The sequence below is a fragment of the Anser brachyrhynchus genome, assembly GCF_964034855.1.
Source record: "Anser brachyrhynchus genome assembly, chromosome: 6".
Classification (NCBI taxonomy): domain Eukaryota; kingdom Metazoa; phylum Chordata; class Aves; order Anseriformes; family Anatidae; genus Anser; species Anser brachyrhynchus.
Genome location: NC_137700.1, coordinates 16496332 through 16520789, shown reverse-complemented (window position 1 = coordinate 16520789; position 24458 = coordinate 16496332). Strand labels below are relative to the sequence as shown.

The window sequence follows — 24458 nt, the reverse complement described above, 5'->3', positions numbered from 1 at the left end:
CGCTTTATGTTTTCTTCCAACTCTTCCCTTCATGTCCTTAAAGTTTCTTCTAAGCAATTTCCTAGCTATTTTACTAACCATTTATGTTCCATAACTCTTTCCATGCTTAAACAAAATGCTGGTTGAGGTGGAGGAAAAGGGAGATGAAACTGATAAATAGATAAATATTAAATGCGCTATAGGGCAGTTCAGACAAGCTGTATCTACTTAATTAACACTAAGCACAGTTCATATAAGAAGCTTAAAGCGACTTGTGAAAACTGCTGCTGACAGAACACCAACCTGGTGTGTTCTAGATAATCAGTGAGCTCTGCACGCCTTTCTTCTCAGTTGCCCTTAGTAATTTGGATGTTACAAAAAAAAAAAAAAAAGTCTTCCTGCAAGTTGTAGAATAAAGATGCTTCTAGAAACTTTGGAATTGCAGGCAGATTTGTCAGCTAAAAGAAAATTTCCTTCTGGATCTGCCTGGAGTGTAAGTTACTAGCAGCAGCAGCAGTGTGTTGACTTCTTCTGTAGTGTTCCTTATACCCTGTGTTCTTAATGGTAGCAAAGTCACTATGCTTTCTAACCAGAAAGAGCATAAGCAGGTGAAACCTAAATTCAGATCCATGTAAACGTCAATTCTTACAAACATCTCTGTTTCTAATATATACAGTAAATGCAGGTTCATGTGATTGTCATTCTTTATGAAGTCTGTTTCTAAAGTTTAAATCATAAAACCGAATTCACCTCCTTCCTGTTTTCCTAAAAACTCAGAGATATACTGTTTCTGCAGTGTGCTTAGGGATCTCCTAAGCCATGATTTAAAAAAAAACAAAAAAAACACGAAAAACCAACAGCTTTGAAAAGTTTTGCTCCAAGTTCTGTTTTGAAGCCCTTTGCTGATACCTGAGATACATACTTCTAAATTTAGATGCTGTGTTTTCCTTCAGTGAAGGCTACTTACTTTAAAGAAAGAGAGAAGTTCAGATTGGGTCAAAATCAAAGAAGAAAATATCAAAACCTTTATTTGCAGAGGAAGACAGCTTTTTTTTTTTATATTGTTATTAGGCTGTCTCTCTTGAGAAGCTTGGCACTGCCACAGACACTCTGCAAAAGGAAAAGAAACTCTTCAAAGTGCTATATGGTAACTTCAGTTAAAGGACAGGTCAGCTCTTAAGAATACTGAGGGGAGTGACGGTTCTCTTTAGTACAACTTCTTCCCACTTAACAGATTCTACATTATGTAACGTTCCCTTTGAAATCTTTATTTAGCATGGGATTTCTCTTTTTTAAAGTTAACTTTGGAGTTGAAGGTCTGCTGCTGTCCCTGTATGGTCTTTAGTTGTGGCTTTTTATTTAATCGAAAGGGAAGAAATATCAGTAGTGGAAAATAGAAGAATAAATTAATTCTTCAGTATCAACTCATACATCATTTCTGTGAAGTTGAAAGTGGTGTTCTCATCTTACCCTTCTGTAGTTCTTCTACTCAGCAAAATATTAATTCTGGAAGCTGCTATGTGGTCTTTAGATATACATTTTTTTCCCATTCTCTACCAAGAGTTTTCTTGAAAGTGCGAAAGTATGATTTTATACTCTGAAACTCTTGCTATTACAGAGTAGAACAAACAGTTGGCTTTAGAGAGACTCTTTATTTTTCTTTCTTGTTCCTTGCTAAATTAAAACAAATAGGGAGGAAATTTTCATCACTGAGCCACTTCACATCTGCTAAACTTTTGCCCCTTTGTCTAATATGATACTAAAGCAAGAAGTCGCCTATCTAGAAATCAGGTATTGCACTGATGGAGGTGCAATAGAAAGGAGTGGCAAAGTTTCTTTCATACCTTAATGCATCTCAGCCTGGTAGTACAGCTCTTGTTGCAGAGGATTTTTTTCTGAGAAGGGAAAATATTGGAGAAAACTCTAGTATATTTCACGCTCTTCACTGGCTGTTAGTTGCTTTGGGTAGAGATTGAAGGCTTTAGTCCAACTGTTAGAAGCCTTCAATGGATCAGCACTTAGCTGTGCCAATGAAAAGATTATTCCTGTATCATGTCTACTCTGAGTTGTGTAGTTGATGTGGCAGAGATCCCTGATAAAGCTAATTTTGACTCGGGAATGATTTTGTGGAGAAGAGAGTACTATTTCTGAACACAGTGCTTTCAAGGCATTTTGCAAGAAGAAATGTTTTACTTATGGTAAAGTAAAGGAGAAGGTATTATTCTCTTGACAGAAAATCCCATCTTACTGGTTTCTTATGCTCTGCACATGTGGCAGGTGACCTCCCACCGTAGCAGAAGAGAACACGTTTCACTGTGAATAATGCTATGCCAGTCTCGTTACTCTAGGTGGTGCTTGGATATTATCACGGGAAGCTTGGAATATCAGGTGAAGTGGAATAAACATTCTGAATTGCATAACGGTGGCTTCTTGAAATTTTCACAGGGTATCTGTATTTTTTCCCTCAAATAGGCAAGAATTCATCAAATTTCAACCAAAAAAGCGCTACCATGTAAGCAAAAACATGAGAATTTGGAGGCATAGTTGTTGGGTATTCAAAGGGGAAATCTGTCTAGTAAAAGCTGCTAGAACTAGAGGTAAGAGCATTTTGGGGGATGAAGAAAGACAATATTGAAGAACCTTTATCCAATATTTTTCCTGGCACTTAAGAGTTTATTTGAAAAAACATTTTGAAGAAATAGGTTCTAAGGATCCAGGCTGAGTCCCAGGAAGAACTGTCTAGTGGCACACATGACAAACCCTCATGTAAACAGTAATGGGTAGAGATGTAGTTAAGTAATGCAGATCTATGCAGAGAAAATATTTTCATTCCATTTTTTTTTCATAGAAGGAAAAGGAAGAAGGAAAAGGTTGATACAGCTTTTATCTAATTCTGAATATTTTGTTTCCTGATCCATTAACTCCATTTGCTTTATGCCAAAGGTAATTTGGGTTGTCTCTGTTGCTCTGAATAAAAGCGTAGGGGATCAGATGTGGGGTGCTGTGTTAGCTCAGGCTGTGAGTCCAGAAGTAGTAGCACATCTGGAGTTTTCCCAAATGAAAGTATTGTTCTCCCCATTTCACCAGTTGATTGAAAGTTGACTGTTAATTTTGGGCAGATAGTTGTTTGTATAATAAATTCTGTTTGTGTAATATATTCCGTACAAAGACTGATTTTGACTCTTTGGGTCAGCCCATGAGATTTGTGTAATCTGAGACAGATATTCCACAGTAATCCTTGGAAAACATTGTGAATTAACTATGTACTTAATAATTTCACTGGGGGAGCAGTGCTATTTTTCTTTCATTAGTCTGATGCTAACAGATTCTGTGAAGGACAACCCAATGCTGTGCAAAGGTGCCTGAGCTAGCTCTACATTACACAATTGAAAAGGGTACAGAAGGCAGGGCAAGAATATGTTTGTGTTTCATGGATGTGTGTTCCTGAATATCTTAAGCGTTTTTAATTTGCTTTTAAATTATGAAAAAAAATCAGAGCAACTGTCTGCAGCAGGGAAGTAGTCAGGGAATCTCTTTCACATGTTTTTTTTTGTATGTAGCATGGATAGTAGTTCAAAAGGGTGACTGCATTCTCAGCTGAACCTTTGACTAAAGGCTCTTAAGAGCCAGGACAAATATTGGATAACGTTTTTTCAGTATTGCCTTTCTTACTGAAACCAGAGTATTAAAAAAGAATTTAAAAAAAAAAAAAAAAAAGGAAAGATCTGTGGTGCTTACAGAAACTCTATCTTTCCCTTCTGGAGACTTAAAACCCGATCTGAAGCATAATCCATAAAAATGCGTCAAGAGGATTTGTTCATAAGCGTACCGTGCATTGACATCAGCAAACTCTTATTATTCGCGCTGTCTTGTTCCATATCTTGGAGCCTCATTCTAAATCTTCTGGCAGCATTCAAGTTCAGTGCTTTCAATTTTGATTGAATTAATTAGGGAAGTTTGGATGGATCCCCTGACTGTGAAGTTGTCAGAAATTTTTAAGAGGATGTTTGTAAAGGTTATTTTTACCCTAGTTAATAACAAGTAGGACATCTGACTGCATTTCTATATTGTTTAAATGGAAAATACGTTGCCCATTTGGAAGCAGAGAAAATGGTAAATGAGAGCTGTATTTATGTACTTATCTTGCCTTTAAGTTAATCTCCTGTTACTAGTCTTGAGCCTTTCACGTTGCTATAGAAACTGCCACAGCCTCCAACTGTGCTTCCGCCAAGACTTAATTGCATTCTGAGTCTCATAGACTCTCTATTAACTGCAGCACTGGCAGACACAAGCACATTGCAGGAGTTGAATTAATGGTTCAATATGATGTATGCATTTTTTTAATACTATGTTTCCGTATCCTTTTTCAATTTTTCCTTTACCAGCTGCTTACGCTCCTCTCTAACATGTAGTGATACCACAGGGATGGATTCTCTCTGTTCACTGCCACTATATTTGATGTTTTCCAGTCTTCAGCGCCATTCAAGTATCTGAAAGAGTCATTAGTCTTAAGGATTTTTTTTCCTTAGAGGAGTCAGATTATTTATGAACTCTCTTAGCTTCACTGAAGTCTTTCTGAGACTTCTTCACCTCTGCATTTGTGAAACAGACATGGAAGTGCATAGCTGCTATCTGGTAAGCTTGTGCTGGGTCAGTGCTCTTACTGTGTGGTTTTTATGTGATTGGTGTGCGTCAAAGATAGGTGGCTTTTCAGCAAGGCCTCTTTTTAGGTCAGAAATGTCAGTTTATCAAAGTTGAAACTGAGTATGGCTGTGCGCAAGGTTCAATAAGACTTTACTTGGAATTATTTATTATGTCCTTGATGGAATTTCTCATCAAAACTAGAGAACATCTCTCATTCAGCTAGTGCAACCAAATCTCAGAGGTCTGTTTCCCCACTCGGTTCTCAGCATATTGATGATGGCCGTGAAAACACACTGTTCTTACTGATGCTGTTCTACATTCAGTGGGGATGGACTAGATTGTAGCTAGTTAACAGCAATTACCATAAGAAATGGATGTAAGTTCAGAACTTCATGATAAAAAAAGCAGTCCCCACTGTTCTGATGCGCAAAAAGAGGGGAGAAATGTATTACAACAGGAGGAAGAGAGAAAGTCATGTATTTCCATTTCTGTGTTAAGCTCTCTGTCTCAGCTCTGCATTGCTTGTGCTTAGGGGATAAGACAGCGAATAGGACACACTCTGTGCACTGTTGCTCTTATGGGATGTTTCCATACTTGTGTTAATGCTGGCCCAGAGATTTATTTCTATCCTGTTCTCATTAGAAGCATTAGAGGCAGCCCACAAACTGGTGAATGGACAAAGTCAGACTGAGGCTGGGAGCAGGGCAAAGTGAAATTTTACCAGCCTTCACTGCAAAATGTTTGTGCACATTAAGTCATGCTTTTAAATAATGAACATCTGAAGACAGCTTAAATATACCTGTTGTAACATTTAAGCTTTTCAAATACCCTTTAAAATGTGTGTAGTATTTTTCATGTGGTTCACTTTTTTTCCTTCTCTATTTTTTTTTTTAATTTTGAATACGTGCTGTGTTTATTGATGGGCCTTTATTAAAAAAGTCATGTAATTAAGGAGAGTAAACCAAGGTAGCCTTTCTGGTCTCAGCCTTACTGCTAGAGTTTCTCTGTGAATTTGTGTGGAAAATTTTGTTCTTTTTGACTCTTACAACAAAGAAAATCGATTAGGAAAGGAAGAAATTGTGATAGTATTGTCAGAATTGACCTGAAAGAGTGTAGACAGTTTTGCAGTGCTCCATTTTCACTCTCTTTTTCTTTTTTCCCTCGTGTCCTTTTTCATTAGTTACCTATTTTGCACCTCTTGCTGTGACACAGTGCACTTCCTGTCATGGAACTTAAATCTCTTCCACAAAATGTCATCTTTCCTTTTTAGCAGCTCTGAGAGTTTGCATGTTAGAGAGAGCTGCATTTCCCTGCCAGCTCTGGCTCAAGGTATGTTTCCTGGATTGCCCTACAGTATGTCAATGTATATTCTGAAAAGCTGCGTGTGATAGAGACCTTCCTCAAACCTTCTAAAAACACCTACTTTGGGATGGAGTTCATTGGGATTTGAGTATAAAATAAGCATTATTTGTTGGCTCCTGTCGTTCTTGAGAAGCCAGATAGTTGCCACGTCTCCAAGTCGTCTGTCTGCTCGAGCTATTTTCCAGTCAGTGACAGCACCTCATTTACATAAAGCACTGCTTGCAGTGTTTTTGTGGGTATTCAGAATAAAGGTCTTGCCTATGAGCTGAACCGCCGGATGTGTGTGTGTGTGGAGGGCTTTACATTGGTTAAATATAGTTGTTAGCAGTATTAGTAAAGAGAAAAGCCTCATTACAAGTCTGTGATGTGCCAGGTTGTTTTACTGTACTGTAGATTGTATTGCAAAAGCCTTTTTCACAAGCCATCATTTCTTATGATTTCTGTAGAAAGGGTGGTGCGAAACTTGACCATAAAAAGGATTTTGGATAAGCAGGGGAGCTGGTGAAATGGTGCATGCATGTCTCAGGCAACTATCCCCATTGAAATAAGGAGATGCACAGAGAATGGAGAGGACAGGTAGGGACAATCCATTTAGCAGGTCTGCTCTTGGGTTCTGTATCATTTTTTTTGGTTTGGTGACCTAAATACAACCATCCTCTAGTACACACAGAGCAAGATGGAAGGTAACGCAGCTAAAATGTGTGTGTAGAGTGTAGGATCTACAGGGCTGAACTTTAAAAATTCTTGGAATAGAGACTTAGAAATTACTTTTAATGTGATTTCCATCTCTTTATCCTCCCTCTTGTGTCCCCAGAATCAATCCTCAGTGAAATTTCTATTTTCTGTCTTAACCCTACTTACCCCAGTGGCCCAGTAGCAGAAGAGTTTCACTTGTGTCAAGTAAACTGGTCATTTTGTATGTCCTTGCATGGCATGCCACGGAAATGAGCATGAACTCTATTAATATCTGTTCTTACGTAAACAGAATCCATTTTCTTCAGTTCTTCAGCTAATGAAGCGCTGTGGGAACAGGACAGTCAGAAGCTTGGGAATTACTCTACAAGGAAGAATCTCAGTGTTTCTTGGCAAAAGCTGCTTTATGCTCTAGGCTTTCTTGGTAAGAGCCAACAGTAACAAGGGCTTATTCTGGACAGAAGTTTAAACAAATAGACACAGAGTATTTCTGCTTGTCTTTGAAAACTGACACACAGAAATCCCAAAGTTGATTTCAAAGAAGGCTTAATTTTTGTCTAATTACAGCCAGATACTTAATTTGGAGGTGGGGGAGTGTTAGTCTAATGAAAGAAAAGAGGAGTACCAAATGGGAACTTAGTCTCCCTTTTCCTTATTTATTTCCAAATGCTGGCAGAATGGGAATATTTTTTCCTCAATTCTTTGTCAATTTCCTTAAAGTAAGAAGAAAAAACTAAGAGGCATAAGGTGGCTGAGGTGACTTACTCAGCAATAACTGGCTTTCTAGCATCAGTTGCTATTAAATTTCAGTTAACGTTGCAAAAGGAGCAGCTGAACTGTCATAAATGGTCATACACAGACTACCTCATTTGGGGATTGTTGGCAAAAGCTGTAGTGGAGGCATTAGATGGCATTAGGTTTTTGCTGTCATAACTTCTACAACGTCCTTTACAAATTTTCTTGCACTCTTACATTGCATGAGGAATAAATGAGAACTTGTGGCTAAAAGGTCAGTGTCTCCAATCTTGTGTCATGTGTAGGTGACCCTATACCCCCATGCACCCATCTGTCTAGTACTGCCCTGGTGCGCACTGATGGAGGAAAAGAGGGAAGCTCTCTTCCCTAATGGCTTCTTAGCTAGACTGAACACTGACAGCTCTATGAACATGGTATAGCACGTTAGCTTCTGTCTGTTAAGCTGAAACCAAGGTATGTGCCATTTGACACTGTTGCATGATTCAGGAGATACTACTTGCAGAGGCCTTTTGGTTTCTCTGAGACTGGATCTGGCAGAATATTATTTCAGCATAAAGATATCATCAGAAATATAAGAAAAAGATGAATAATCCTGTTTATTCTTGTGTTGTTGGTTTTTGGTTTTTGTTATTCCATGGACCATAAGATAACAGCTAAGAAAAATTTCAGAACACAATCTTGCATTCTATATACTGCTGCAGATCTGGCAAGAACTAATGTGACAAAGGGCAGGACTTTCTGTGTTAAATATTTCTGCTTCATGCATTATTCTTCTCCCTTTGTGAAATCCTATCTTCAGCCCTCCCTGTCTTTCTGTTTTAATAAAAAGCTGAACTATGAATTTAAAACTCACAGGAAAAATGTGACCCAATGTATCTTTGCATCCCAGATGAAGCAGGAGCCTGTTTCTCTTGGCCTATGTTTTCTAATTGCCAGTTCACAATACGTTGTTACATTATCAGTAGAAATGTCAACAGGAAAGCAAGGAATCACTAGTTAATGCACTGAGCAGCACAATTAGTCTTCAAATAAATCAGGATAGCTACTCAGTGTTTTATATTCAGTATGCATTGCAACAGTTGATGTGCAACAAAATCATCTGCTAAGACCTGCATAAAAATACAGCAATAAAAGAGATATCAATCTTCATAAATGCAGAACAAAGCTGAAGGAGATTAGGACCATATGGGGAGCACCAGTGACAAAAATGAGCCATTTATTCCCAAGTCCAAAGATAAATTTATAACTCCCTGTATGAACTGGTTTTCCTGGATCCAAGCATAATGAAATAGAACCTATATTTTGTTAAGTGCCCAGTATTGCACCTGGTCACCTGAAAGACATTTCTGAGGTTCTGGTAAAGCCTGTAGGAATCTGAAAAAGGCCAAAAAAGCACGCAGAAAATCTCAGTAACAAAACAATTAAAAAGCAATACATTTAAAAATAATTGAGAAAGTAGTTAGACAAAGAAATTGTCCCAATGCCCATTTCCTGGGAGTGTGCACTGCGCAAGGAAATACAAGGTCCTTATTCTAAGCACACCTATGGTAAAATCCCTAATTATAATCATTCAGATAAAAGTTAATTAAAAGCACATCTTTAATATAGCAGTGCGCTTTTCCCTACATACCTTCATCTGGGACCAACTCTCTTCTGCCCTCTCTGTTATTTAACTTAAATAGAAACAAGTAGCTGCAAATGTACTTCCCATTTTCTTTTATCTGCCGAACAATACTATGTGTTCCAAGAGCACGCATGCGTGTGTGTGTGTGAGAGAGAGAAAGAGAGAGAGAGAGAGAGAGAGAGAATGAAATAGTGTCTCACTCTCTAATGCCGTTGAAAGTTAAAAGAGTAACTGAAAATGTATTTGCTTCTTGGGAACTGCCTTTTGTATTGCTCCCTTTGGTTCCTGCTGTCCACCACCAAACAGGTCTGCTCTTCTGGGAAGTGTCAACATCCCTGTTGATTGTTAGTCTCCTGAGACGACTTTCTCTGTAAAGTGCTGGTCTGGCACTCCATTCACAAACAGGTATCAGGTTCCCCGAGCTATGTGAGATGTGATGTGATTTACCCAGAAGATAACTTAAGGAACTAGGATAGGGGAGGGAGATGTAAATACAGCCATGCAGTTGAAGTCAAATGATCAAGGTGGTGTTTAAAATGCCCAGAAAGTTAAAACTGCGTTTTCTTATAAGAAGGAATTTTGATAGCATTGCTTACGTGCGTGGAGAGCACTGATGGGCTCTCATGATATTTTGGTAATTAACTGTGGCATTATGAAGGATAATAGAGAGAACTTCTCTTGGATTTTTTTTTTTCCAAGAAGTAGCTCAAGAGTTTCTCGATGGTGGAAAAATTGGTGGACATTGCCAGCCTTTGCTAGGTCTTGCAAAATATGTGGGTTTGGAGCATACTCCCATCCCAGCCTCTTTTCTGTATGTGACTTCCACTCCTAAGTACTGTGTGATTTTTTTTGATTTTTTTTTTAATGCAATGAAATTTATTTCCAGAGCATTCCCATGTCTCTCCCCTAAACTAGCCGATACTAGATTATTGCTAACAGGCTTAATGTTTCACCTAGCTAGAGGCTTCCCAAATCAGAGTTTCCCAATACGCAGTTCAAAAATAAACCAGCCCCTACACTATTGTGATGGCCCATGTTTCTGCTTCACAGAAATCAGATTAGTAATGAAATGCATCCTCTTTCTGCTCCTTGCCCCCAAAAAGTCAGTTACATTGTGCTAACAAGTACAATAAGACAAATCAGTTCTGAAGCTTATAGTTGAGGTATTAGCAAGAACTTTTGAAAAGAGACTAAAAGGGAAATGTTTGAACTCCTTTGTCTTCAAAATATTTGTCTAGCTTGCTTGCAGTGTGCCAAAATAATTGTGCCCTGTGAGGAGATGTGTCAGTTGGAATTTGAGGTAGGTAGTAAGCTGATTTCCAGGCCAGCTTGAACGATAACTGAACAGGACAAACACTTCCTCCCTGTGTGGCTTTTTGAGCGCTACAACAAAGTGGCATTGCAGTGTTTCATATTGCAGGTCTGAAAGTTTGTGCAGAGAAACAAGTACAGAGTAAGAAGGCAACATATATCCAAACAAAGTTTTTAATACAGATCAAACAGAACAACCAAAAAAAAAAGGGGGGGGGGGGGGGGCGGGAGGAAGGGAGAATGTGATAGCCACATTTAGCTATGTTCTTTATATAATGTTTTTAGGAGTTTAGTGTGTTATCTTCCTGCTCGTCAGTGTAGAGGAATGCTGAATTCACAATTATTTGCTACTGCAGTGGATGATACCTGTTTTCACCGAGTGGGGTGTTTAGAGTTGAAAACAACTGTTTCTTTTAAATGAATAAACATTTTAAAATTTTAGTGTGTGTTTTTACAAACATTTCAACTAATTAAAAATGATAACATGCCATCAAATTATCAACTGAGATAAACTCAGGCTGTATCAAATTCTATTCTAATTTCTAATTAGAATAGAAGTTCTATTCTAATTTCAGAAAAACTAAATTTACCTATTCAGGCCTTGGAAAGAGATAGAAAATATGGCTAAAACTAAAATCTCAGCCCCTACTGATTTTTAATATTCTGTCCAGAAGTTTCATTAATACATTTTGAGATTAAAGTTGGAGACAACTGATTGTGGCAGTAAATACTTAATTGTCTTTCATTTCAAGACGTATTTGTATTAATCTGTTTCTTTAAAAGCTTTATTTTTGTAAAATTATATTTTTCAAGCCAAGAATGAAAGTGAGAAGGCTTGGGTCTCCAAGCTGGTATTCTCACATAATAAACCATTTTATGTAAGTGTTGTTGAGCTCATCACCTTCCTTTTCACCTGAGCATTATTACTATTAGTAAGATAAATAAATGGAAATTGTGTAGTTTAGTGCTATGCATGAAATTCCTCTTGGCAGGCACTGACAGCTCTGTATGTGTGTGTTTGTGTGTTAAAGAATTAGATCTTGCTTTATTTAACAAAACAGTCCAGTGCTTGCCAACCTACTTAGCAAGTGCTTAGCATATTTAGGTTCTTAAAGTTAAATATATGCATAAGCATTTTCCTCACTTGGAGCTTAAATCACAGGTTTTCTATGTTTATGGTAATTATCATAAAGTTGCTTAAAGACTTGGCATAATAGAAGGTTACTTGGCACTTTTTGTGTGTGACAAGCTCTTCCTGGGTAGCTCTGTTTAAGTACATAATGGATATTTCATTACTACAGAATAACTACATGACAGAGGTAGTTATGATAACACTTATATGTGTACACAGCAAAATGGTGAATATTTGTGGTGTCCTGATTCCTGCACTGTGGAAGGAAAAAAATACAAGGGATGAATAAAAAGTGAAAAGTGTAGCAAAGTAAAAAATATTTTTTTCCAGTTCCCTACTACATCATGAACTGTTGAGTCCAGATAACACAAGATCTGATTGAAAACTCTATTTTCTCTTCTCTTAAAATAAATGAAAATGGTACTGCTGAGATTTTTTTTTTTCAGCTGAACCCTAGTTCTGTCTTAAATGTAAAAAGTACAAGGTAGTTTGGGGAGAATTTTTGTAGTTTGGCAACATTGATGTTTCCCGTATTCCCATAGATGCTTCCCATTATTGAACTAACAATTCTTACTGTTTCAAATTTATATCTTCTGTTTGCCACACTGTTTACCAATTATAGGGTTATCATAGCTTTTAAATTGTGTAAAATTGCAGATTCCTTGAACAAAAAGGGATTTAATATATGTAATGCATTAGATTAGTGTGAAAAGCAGCAGAGCCAAGACTTCTGGGAGCAGAGATGACTGCACGCAGGCTACAGCAATGTCAGAAAATTTGGGCTTGGACAAAGTACTCTTTTGAATCTAAGATAAAGTGTCCCTACTGGTTTGGATTTATTACCATTGAAAATTGAAAACAGGAAAACAAACAAACACACATACGCACACAAAAAAAAGCCTACTATTGCTCAATCAACAGACTTACTTTTTTTCCCCCCTCTCTAAGGAGATGCTATATACAGTTACGTTTTATGGTCTGGGTATTTTTTGTACACTTTTCGTTTATTCCTACTAAGTTAATGTATTGCTTTATTATATGCAGAAAGATGCCACTAATTTAGTGGTCATTAAAGTATTATTTTAATACTTTAAACAGAACAGGTTTTCCTCTGTTTCTGTTAGGATTGTCTTTTTTTTCCAGCTCTCTTGCATGGGCTGAGAAATAGGAAAATGATAGCATGCAATCTTGAGTACAAGAAAATTACAAATGCTTTAATAAACTGGAATTGTGTATGAAATAATTAATTTTCATGAAAATTGACAAGAACAGCACAACAGAACATCGGACAAACTTGTCTTGAACTGAAACCCGGTCTTGTACATTTTGTTTCTTTTCTTGGTGCAGAAGAACAATACAGAAGATGAGGAGAGAGACAGATCTGCATTATTAAGGTAGGATGAAAGCACCTGTTATTTAATGGCTCCATGGAAACTTTTGATATCTCATTACCAATCCATATAATACACATCTATAATGTAATGACAGTTGGTTTATTGGAGCAGTAACCCCCCCCCCCCCCCCCCCCCCAAATGAAAATTCTCAAATCTTAATGGTAATGTATATGAACTACAGACAGATAGCCTAGCAGGCTAAAGTCACTCGCTGACACCAAACAGATGTGTATTCTAGATTCTTGGGTGCTTTAACTTTATTTCTTTAATTATTTGGTATTTCTCTAATTTTGTATTCTGCTTGTACACGGGTATATCTCTGTGTGAGCCTATATCACGGGTCACATGTTGGGATTTCCTAAAGTGCAAGCATGAACGGCCTGGTTTCACAAAGTGTTTCATGGCTTTTCACTGGTGTGGTATTGCATCAAGAGGCTGAGATATGTTCAGAATAAATATATAAATAACTGTGTTCACTTACTCCTGGGAAGGGGAGGATGTTGGCAGTGAAATCAGCATCTTGATAGCTTACTTTTGGAGCAGAGTGGGGTGGTCAACGACTATGCCTTATGCAGATGGTTAAATTTGGTGGAGAGAGGAAAACTGATGCATAAACAAAGCTGAAATCCTTTGCTGTGTTTGTCAGAAGGATTTGGCTTTTACTAGACTTAAGTTTATGTAAGCAAGCAGTATTTTGTTATGCCCCAAGACTAGATTTTCTTGCATCATTTCTCCAGCATACGACTTGGGGGCTGTCTGACCACGGGACCATAGCTTAGCCAAAAAATTTCTTAAGGGAATATTTTTTACCTATAAGGCTTAAAAATATAGTAATGCCTTCACACCCTTTTTTGCATTTTGCATTAGCTATACTTGGACTAAGCTAGCAATCACTGGAAAATCATAGTACATGTTCCCATCTTTCAGATTTTGTGGGTTTTGTTCTGAGATTCCACTGAAACACTGCAGTGGATGCCAAGTTAATTGTGCTCTGCAGTGAAAAAGCAGAGGTAAAGTTGTTATAGTTCAGAGCAACTTTAAGTATTTCCCAGATATTTTGGAACACCAGACACTGCTACTTAATCCCACTTAAAATTCTGCTTGCTTTGCCAGAAATGCAGAACATTAATAAACTGCATTAGTTAGGAAATAGCTTTCTGAGTGAAGTAGGGAAGATAATTCAAGGTTTTAGACAAAGCTATTGAAGCAGAGACAAGCTGGCATTTCCCAAAAGCTAATCAAATACTCATAGAGCAATAAGAGACTATAATATATCATTTGGGAGACAAAAGTCATGGGAGAAGATTTCAAAGGCTACTATCTCTATTTGCCAGCAGGTAGTACCTCCTGGTGTTGAGACTTGAACATTATAGAAATTGCCAAACACTGCTTGAAGTAATCCTGTTCTGTGAGAGGGTATCTTCTAAATCATGCTGATTGTTTAGGCCTGGTGGAAGACTTGCATATAGACCTAACTCATATCTGAATCTGAGATTCAGTGTTGGGTTCAGTAGATAATAACAATTCTGGACATTTTTTCTCTGTTTTTGGATCATAATGGAACAAATGGCAATTGTTTTTTTCTGACTGCACTGAGTATAACTCCTTTGTGTCTTACACAGTCATTGGTAAGTGATGATTTGGATGTTCATCCACCTTACAAAACAGACGAATTTCAGTATTTACAATGAATAAGTGTGTATATTTGTGTATTTGTATATATATGTATGTATAGATATATATGTGTGTTTCACTGTTTACATAATAAATGTAACACATGTATGTTCCACTGTTTATTAAATACATACATGTATGTATGTGTTTTATAAACAGCAGAACATAATAGTAAGGAGACTGGAAAGGCTCAGCTTCAACTCTACTGGAATTAGGACTTTCTTCTCTGGAATTTCAGTTAAAGTCTGGGGAAGGAGGGGAATTTAAAGTCAAATTTTCTATCTGGAGTTTGTGTCATAAATTTTGGTTTAAAAAAAAAAACAAAAATAACAAAACTCATCCAAAATATTTTAGTGAATACATTTGACGTGATTTTTTTTTTTTGCTAAATGAAACTTCTGCAGCAAATTCAAACCTAGTTTGTGTTTCTTTGGGACAGCTGGATTCACCTGTCTCACTGAACTCAGTATTCATTATTCTACAATGTATGCAATAATGGTGTTCGTTATTCTACAGCCAAGATCTGGTGAAGATCGGCAACAAGTAATTTTTGTCATAGAATCAACTTTGAATATGCCTGTCTCAGAAGCAGTGCATTGTTATTTTTTTAATACGTATCAGCAAGTGGGCCAATTACTGTTATGAATTTCCTCAATTTTTTGTTTTTGTTCAAACAAAATTAAGAGAATGTAGTTGAATAATCACTTTACAGACCCTTAAGCCAGTAAAGGGTACCACTTACAAAGCTGTAAACCCAACTGTTTGTTACTGCAGCTCTGCTGGAGTGAAAACGCATAGCAATTTGTTTCTGGTAAAATAGGATGGACTACCCATAACAGGTCATTTGAGTTAGCTTGGCAGATTCTTGTCTAAACAGAGAATGGAGCACCTCAATGAAGTGACTAGACTTCTGGCAAGTAGGGGCACTACCTGTATTGGGCAACATTGTTGGTTTTAAAAAATTATCCACCACCATCAGAAGGTCACAAATCTGCCAGTCTGCTACCCAAAAGATCTGTACTGCACAAAGATTCATGAAGTAAATATGTAGGAGAGAGCCATAGCCTCAGTATGCTGTGATGGGAATAGGTACTGTAATTAAGAAACCTGCTGGATGTACTGTAAAGCTTACTGATTCAGAATCAAAGTACTGGTATTTTGTTAGCAAAAAATCACCTTTCTGTTAAGTCTAAGCACAATTAAGTGCTGCCCAGTTTCTCAGTATATACATCAGTAGAGGAAAGTGTTATCAAGAGTAAGTGACTGGGAAAGGACAGTAAATCTACTTCAGCTTGCCAAAATTCATGTCTAGCTCTGAACTTAGTGAGACTAAATACCTCACACCTGCCTTAACATCACTGACATTAAATACAGTAGTTGTTGTTTAATACATCTATATGGTGGAGCTAGTTTCTTTGGCAATTCAGGCATTCTCAGATAAAACAGGATAGCGGTTCCCTTTTTCAGTTACTGCATTTTTGTATCATATTCTAGAATGAAAACTTTTCCTGATTATTTAACTTTTATCAAATTCCTTTTATAATGGAAAAGTGAGGATGACTCTCACTTTTGGTTAACAAGCTACAGACTTTCATTTACTTTACTTTGATGCTATTTTAATTTTCTGTAACCAGAGGTGTCTTTCATTTAGCTGGTTTACTATTATGCCCTTTTAAAGCAATTCAGTAGGCTATCACAAGATAGCTATTGACTGATTTTCTGTTGCTTAACTTGATGCATATACAAACCTGTCAGCTTAGGAATCTGATGTACAAAAACATGTTTGACAGACACCTATCAGTATGCTTAGCCAGGCAATTTTAGTCCCTTTAAAGTACATTTGTTATTAAGGGCAAATAAAGTGTCTTTCTTGGGGACAGACATTAGCATATATGGGATTCTAGAAACACTGTGGGGTATTTCTCTTTTGCGAATAATTGATTTTGGCAGATGCATTCTGTTGGGCTTTTTTTGTTGTTATTTATTTTCATGTAAAAGCTAATTGTTAAATATAATTAGATTTACCAACTGTGCGTGGTGAATTCAAGGATAGCTTCAGGAACACCCCAGAGCACCACACTATAACCAGTGTAGTGTCACTAGTCTGACTGTACATGATGCTAAATACTGTTGAATCTAGTAGGCACAAAAACTATCATGGGTCTGTTATTGCTATGGGAGACTGATGTTTTGTTCTGCCTAGCTCCATTATATGTCTCCCAGTATATATAATTCCAATGACCTTTTTGAAAAAGATGTGCAAAGTAGCCAGAAGGCTTAGAGTTTAAAATTTTAGCAATGTAAAACTGATGTACTTAGTCCCACCTATCAAGATAGCTTTGTCAAAAATGATATAGAACTAGCAAGTCCACAAAAAAAAGTTTGAAATGGATGAAAGTGTGTTTTGAAGGAGAGGATCATAAGGCTGGTGTTTCACTTCCCTCCTTTACTCTTCTAACATGCTCTTCATAAAATATGCAAATGAAGCAGCAATTAAAATTGAAGATCAAGGATGGCAAAATTGATGAGCAAAGGTTCACACAGTCAGGCTCGTCAAGAGAAGGCTAGTCCAGTGATTTTGAGCATTGTATGTAGGTACTTAGGGAAAGATCCAGACTAAGCGGATGCAGGTACATCTTCTCTAATAGATGTGGAAGGATCATCATGAATGTTTGTAGCTAATGTGATCTGCTTTCCAGAACCAGGTCAGTCCTGCTGTATCTGTCCATGTGTGTGCGTGCACTCTTGAGTCCTATACATCGATATAGTGTATGCAGCAGGGAATATTTCAAGTGGATTTGATGAGAATGAAGCCATAAATTATGTAACTGAAACTCTTTGTAAGTAAGTATTGTGCCAAACATTAAGATTTCATTTTTAACTTTCACTTTGGGAGGGGAGGAGGAAAAAATTTTTGAGTATTTTCCAAATGAAAGTGAATAGTTTTCATCCAGTCACCAGTAAAATTAAATCCAATGACAACTGACATGTGCAAAATCCTTGGGAGGTGCTGTTGGCAGTCATTATAAATTGTAGTTCAGTGGGCTCCCTTTCAGCTTTGGGGGTTTGACAGTAGATCTCTACAGAAGCTTTAGGTTACTGTATTTCAATCTGCAAGTATAATTATTCAAATTTCCCTAATTTCCCCTTAAAAGCAGTCATTAAAATTTGCTGACTTTTCACCCTTTCTTCAGGGAGCATGGCAGACTGAGGAAGAAGTTTTCCAGAATTTATGCCAAAGCAAAGTTTTACCTTACTTGCTGTCAAGTAGCTTATTTTTCACGCAGCTGTAAAGCAGGTGTCTGTATCTCAGTATAACTACTGCTACAGTAAAATGAATGAGGCAAGTCCTAATATCCTTGAAAGCTGAAACAACTTTGAGGATCATGAGTCATATCAACTGTGTGGGTGGAGCTGAAGAACTGGAATTACACAAACTGTTTCCTTATTGATTTCTTATGAAAATACAGTTTATTTAAATTAAGAGCTTTGGGCAGTGTATGTAAAAGGAGAAGGCTGTCCGATTTGCAATAGGGACAGTACTGAGCTACAAAATCCAGAGTTTGTCCCAAGTCTGAGATTGGGTTTGCTTTACTTCCAAATTTCACAGTCTGTCTCTCATTAAATTGCAGCATCTCAATGCTGGCACCTTTCTTTGCTACTCTGGAATAACAAGGCTGCATTTCTGGATCCAGCTGGTGACGCATCTTGACTGGGAACTGAATGTGATCACCTTGGGCTTTAACAGTGACAGTGATAAACCACACGGAACCATTTGGTAACAGGGCTTTTTCCTAACTCGAGGTAGTTAGTAACTGTCTCTCATTTAAGCCTTACCTAAAGTAGTGTAGCTGATTGTATTTCTATTCTGAAATGTTTTATGATGGCATATAACTTGCTAAGCCAAAGTTGCATTTGCTCTTAGCTCTTGATAATTCAAGACAAAATTCTTCTCCAGAGAAACTATATGGCAGTTATTTCAATGAGAGGAAAAATGCTGGAGAACTGAGTCAAGAAACACGTTCCCAAGTCAGAGCCCTTGTTAAGAACACATTTCAAACATATGATAATTATACTTTAAGTTACAGATTTATGTTCTGTCTGTAACTTCAAATACTATGAAGACTTTCTTTCTTCTAAATTTTTCTCTTTTCAACTATTGCTGCATCAAACAAAATCTGCCTGTGTTTTGAGAATTGCCAGCTAATTGGGCTTTCTAATTATCATAAAATGTGTCGGTGCTTTATAAAGAATGTTGCTGTTGTGTGCTGTAGTGATAGTGTAATTCAATCATATGCAAAACATATAAATAGCCTTGTCTTTTTGCACGTACAGTAAATATATGCTGTCTGTGGGTGAGCTCTTGGACAGAGATGTTCTGGTGTTAATGGGCAGCGCAGAGGCATGGGGAGCAGAGCGGTGCAGGCTGCGCTCCTTGCTCTTACTGCACCTCTGCCTGCCAGTGTAAGCAGCTGTGGTAATCCAGCCTCGTCCTGGGCTCTCCTTTTGGAGCAGTTCCTTAGCTTTAGAGGCAGTTAATGAGTAAATCTTTCTTCACACAGGAAGGGTATGAAAGAAAGCGTCTCAGAGCTGATTTTATTTGCTGCTGAAATGAAAAGCAGAACTCTGTAATTAATTGAATTTATCTTAGCTTCCTACCCTAGCTTCAATATCTTGTGGGTTTTTTAGTACTCAAACTTCATGGGAAAGGTGGTATGCAAAGATGTTTTCATAAAATGACATCGTTAGTGTGGAATATTTTAGGTTTTTGTTTTTATTCTTATGGTCAAATATGTTTTGCTTTTTGGGATCTGTTCCTTTTGAGAAATATTGAAGACCTCTATTGTCTGTTGACTTTGTTACTGTTCTGCAGATATACCTTTGACAAGAGCTGAGCCTAGAAAATAGCAGATTATGAATTTTATGAACACCTTTCTCTGAAATGGCACTTAGGATGTGTGGTTTTCTTCTAGTGTGACATTAATGCTGTTTATGGCACAGCAGGACTGTCAAGAGAATTTGAAAATTAGAGGATATGATTTATCATAAAAACAGTGGTAATGTTATTTTCCATGACTACTGGCCCATGATGTAAATCTGGATCAGATCTTGCCTTATTATTGGGACAGAATTGTGGCAGGTTGGGAAAGAATTTCCCTGATATCCCTTGAAGCTTTCTTTGATACCATAGGCAATCCAGCTGTTTAATTTTATTTAATTGTTTCAGAATAATGTAGTAACTGAGAGTAATGGCACGAAAACGTGAAAAAAAAAAAAACTCTTAGCACAAGAGAGCAGAAATGCTAGATAGTTATTGTAACATCCTGCAAAACGTTTCCAGAGAGGATGGATGTGGCCTGAAAAGGCGTTCCTGCTCATTTCAGATTGCCAAAGAGGAGATCATCAGGCCCACTAATTAATTGTCAAGTTTAATGAAGCATTCTGAACCTCAAGTTTGAAGGCACTTATAAACCACTAGCAGTATGCAAAGCCTCTGATTTTCCCTTATTTCGTAATAATTATAAATTTGTTCTAATATTTCAACATCCCTGAATCTCCAGCATGTGGGGTTAAAATGCTCTGTTTTGCTTTGGTTTACCTCTAAGCTGAAGACTCAATTACGGTTAACTTCAGTGAATTAATTAAAGTAAGTTTTGGCTCTTTATGTAGTAGTGAAATTTTGGTTGCTAACAAAAATATTATTTATTGTTGGTTTTCACTACACATTCCTCTGAACACTTGTGATAAAATATTTCTGGGGGTTTTAATGTAACCACTGGGGATGATGCTGTAGATACTCTTTCGAAGTATCGGGGCATCCTTTTTCTTTTACCACTTAAAGGACTTGAAAGCAATGTTCTTATTCTGCAGAGAAGGCTGAGAGAATTTACTTATTAAGTAAATGTCCCAATACCCCCTTGTCATGTGCCACAGGCTTTTACGTTAAAGGAATAAGGGAAAACATTGGTAAAATCCAAACTCCTAACATGAAGAAAAGGGACCTGTTTCAATAGGTGTGGTGTACAGTGCATGATCTGTGCTCTAAAATGTCTTTGCAAATGTCACAATTGAGGGGAACAGAAAAAGGCTTGTGCTGTGATATGCACTTAAACCTTTTTTTTTTCTGTCAAGAAAAAAAAAAGTACTGCTGTGCATATCACACATCTGACACTTGCAGTCAGCGTCCTGCAGCAGCAGGTCTAGCAGGCAGCGGTCCTCACGTCATGATGCTTTTTCCTCTCCCCTTCTGCCTTCTGTTATTTGAGCTCTGTTTCTGTGATTGTGCTTTAGATTTTAAAATATATCTGTCTTCTTCTGATGTGTCTCACTGTTCTTCTCAAAACAGAAACTTAGTTTCGCTGCCTTGTAGTTAATTCTTAGCTCTCCAAGAGGTTGCCTTATTCATGAGGGACTGTTCTGTACCCTTCGTTTCACTGCAGAATGTTTTATTTTCAGATCACTCTGGGTCATCCTCTTACCATGTTCCACAAGAGTTTTTAATCCAAAAAGATTTCTTGATAAAAACTTTTAGGAAGACCCATATCCCTCTGCAGAGTGTTCCTTCCTGATAATACAGGGTGTTTTGGTGACACTTCATTGAGTGTAGAATGAAAAAGATTCTAGCCAGCTCTCTGATAGTGGATAAGTGTTTTGCGAGTATTACAGCTGACAGCTGATGTTCTGGGTAACTGTGAATTTATTCTTGTTTATGGCCAATGTCAGAAATTCATTAGTAACTGTGTAACTGGATACTGTTGAACATCTGAGTCATAATGTATTATTCTGATTAGAGTTTGTTGTTAGATAAATTTACAAAGCCGTAGACGTTCAGATAGCTTTTTCAATATGAGGCTACTGGCAACTGGAAAAAAGATTTGGTTTTGTTTTTGAAGGGCAATTTTGTGCACTGCTTGGATTTTGTCATGAAGGGAAATGTTTGTAACTATTTGCCTTTTCTTAAGCCACATTGCTACTAGGAAAGGAAAGCCTCATCCTGGTTTGTAGGAGCCTTTTAAAGGAAAACTCTTTTGCTGAGGAAAGAAAGCAGAATTAAATGTTTTCCCTAGTTCTTGGTGCAGTGCTTGGTACTGTTTTATGGAAGGAATGGAAACTCTGGGTATTTCATTTTTGCATGCCTCAGAAGTGGCACAGGTACTTTTCTCATAGAGCAGTCAGAAAAATCTCATGCAGTCCATCTGTGGCTAACGAAGACATAGGACATGTGGATGGTGCCTCCAGGCGCCTGCTGGGGTTCTCTGTTGGGTAGCACCGTGACAGTCAGCACCAAAAGCCAACAGTGCTTAGGAACATGGCTCTAGAATTTCAAAAACTTTCTCTAATGTCTGGGCATGACTGGAGCTAGGGTTTGGTTTAACCCCTAGCAGTGTTTTAGAGTCTGTAGGGCTCTGCTTGTCCCACTGCGTACAGGCAGTGGCACTGCCCAGGCAGAATAACTGGGAGCATGCTGTTGGCTTTATAAAGTCCCCTTGCAAACTGAGGCAGAGTTTTGACTTTATACAAACACACATATTGGCTATTTTGTTCTTACACTTTGAAAGATAACTGCACCTTGCATCTATTTATCAAACTATGCACAACACCATGATCTTGAACACTACTTTCATCCTTTTTACTTTTTTTTCCCAAGCATGATATACTGACTTAGTAGGGGGTTGCTAAATTTGTGTTACAATTGCTATACTATACAGTGGGCAGTATACAAGCTGTTGTTACCTCGGGCTTGACCAGGTATGTGTTTGAATATGTAGGTCAATCTGCAGTTTAACAGTTAAGGCTGTCATTTTTTTCAGTGACTGCTGAATTACTTTCTCGGATACTGATTTTTATTCATTTATTTATTTTTTTAATGAAACTGACATTTCTTTGCCACCTAGTTTTCCAAAGAATTTTCCATTTCCCTTCAGGGCTTTCCAAAGCTTTGGCATTTTTACATCACATATGTTACATACAACATTTTTCCAAATAATAATGGGGATATAGTGAGTTTAGAGTTATTCAGAAGGAATAACCTTACATTTCACATTATAACCTTCATGAAAACAAACTCTCTGAACCTGCTATGGTTTCATTGTAGTATGTTGAAATGGATATGTCAGCAGCAGTATTTTTCATCCTAGATTTCAAGTTCAGTACTTTTCCATATAAATAGCATATTCCTGAGTTAATGGAAAATTCATGCTGAGCTACTTCATATTGGCTAGCTTTGCGTGTCACCTCCAATGTTTCTGTTGGCTGGCAAAAAAGGCTGGTATTTTCTATTTATCAGTTCTTTTGACTCTTTCTCTGCAACGAACTAAATCTAATAGCCTGCAGGTGGAACACTTCAAATATAAAAGGAAAATATGGCTTATTACATCAAAAGCCAGCAAGCTTCCAATCACACTGCTGAAATGTTTTTTCTAAATCAATTTTGATATTTAATTCGTTTGATGTGTTTGATGATTTTGAAAAATATTTTTGTAACTCCGAGAAGGCTGATGTCTGGATCATTTACTCTTTTAATGTGAGAATAAATAAACAAATATGTTAGAGCTGTCAAGGTAAAAAATATCTATGAAACAAAAAAATTATGGTGCAACCTTGTTAGGTTTTAGTTTCAGCATGAAAAAAGCTTAGCTGTCTTTCAGAGAAAGCTGTGAGAAATCTGCTGCTTACATTTTTCACTTGCTTGTTCTAGAGACTGTACAAAACTGTTAACAGGAAAGACTATATGCTGACTGAAATTCAGACTGTAGTTGGATTTTTGCTGTTTTATGACTATGTATCCTTACCAAAACAAAAAATCTAAGAAAAAGTTTTAGCTGAGCTCTTACAATTGTCAGCTTTCATCCTTTACCATTGGCAGTTTAAAAACATAATGTGGTGACACAGATACAGTATCTCATTAAAACTGCATGCTGCAGCTGTTTTCTCATGGAAAATGTCTTTCCAGTAAAATCCTTGATGCATTTTTTTTTCATTGCCCCCCCTTCAAAATACCAAATCAACAACTCCTTCACCATCTGCTCTTAAGAGAAGCAAATTGACAGAAGTTTTCAGCAGAGTAGTTAGAACCCACTTCTTCTCCCCAGTTCTGTTCTTAACTGTGTATATTTTAGGTTTTCTTAATTCTGTGGTGCAGAAAATGTAGTGTTTTTTTCAAAACCACAATTTTATATGAAAAAGCACTTCCATATCCTCATCTGTTCAAACAACTGTATCCCTTTGTAGTCTGTAGAATCCTGTGGGAATGATTTGTATCATGGTTTCTTGCTTTTCTTTTGTTTTGTTTTAAGAGATTTGTTCAGAAGATCAGGGATTGCCCTGCAAGATGGTAACAGGATTTTGAACAAGCTGTACACAATTAAAATTGGAAAATTTTCTAGAATGTTGTGGGTTTTTTCGAGAATATTTTAAGCCTGGTCCCATCTGAGCACCAAGAAAGACCATACAAGAGTTTATGAGACTTGTAAAAGTGTAATATAGTTATGCTGGGAAAGCAGATGGTGAAAGTACAGTGTGGGTGGACTCCTGGATAATATCCATATAAAGACTACAGTCTCAGGTGTCACGAAACCATAGAGAAAATACAGTGTCATTTTGCAATGAAGCTAACATATCGTTGGGTAGCCAAGTAGGGAGTAAATTTACACCTTGCTCCTGCCAAAGCTGTGGTGCAGTCAGGGTAGGACTGCAGGAGCCAGAGGTGCAGCAAGCATACAGACCGTCTGTGTCCGAGCTCCAGGATGGGAGGCGGCACACTTATCCCTTATATTTTGATATGACAGACAGCTTGTTTAGTCTCCCTTCAGTGGAGCTGAAAGGTGTGAGGCAGGCTAATGAAAATATTATGAAGTGGTCACCAGGAAAATACAAGAATCTTACAAAT

General features: G+C 37.4%; 1 protein-coding gene across 22 annotated transcripts in view; it reads left to right on the top strand.

The window, feature by feature from the left end:
• Positions 1–24458, top strand: part of FAM13C (family with sequence similarity 13 member C) — a 137257-nt gene that overhangs the window by 28869 nt on the left and 83930 nt on the right. For all 22 annotated transcript variants that reach the window (XM_080598570.1, XM_080598568.1, XM_080598569.1 and 19 more), the window contains one exon: positions 12849–12895. In XM_080598570.1, the coding sequence (XP_080454696.1) occupies positions 12849–12895 (47 nt within the window). The remainder of the gene's footprint in view (positions 1–12848; positions 12896–24458) is intronic.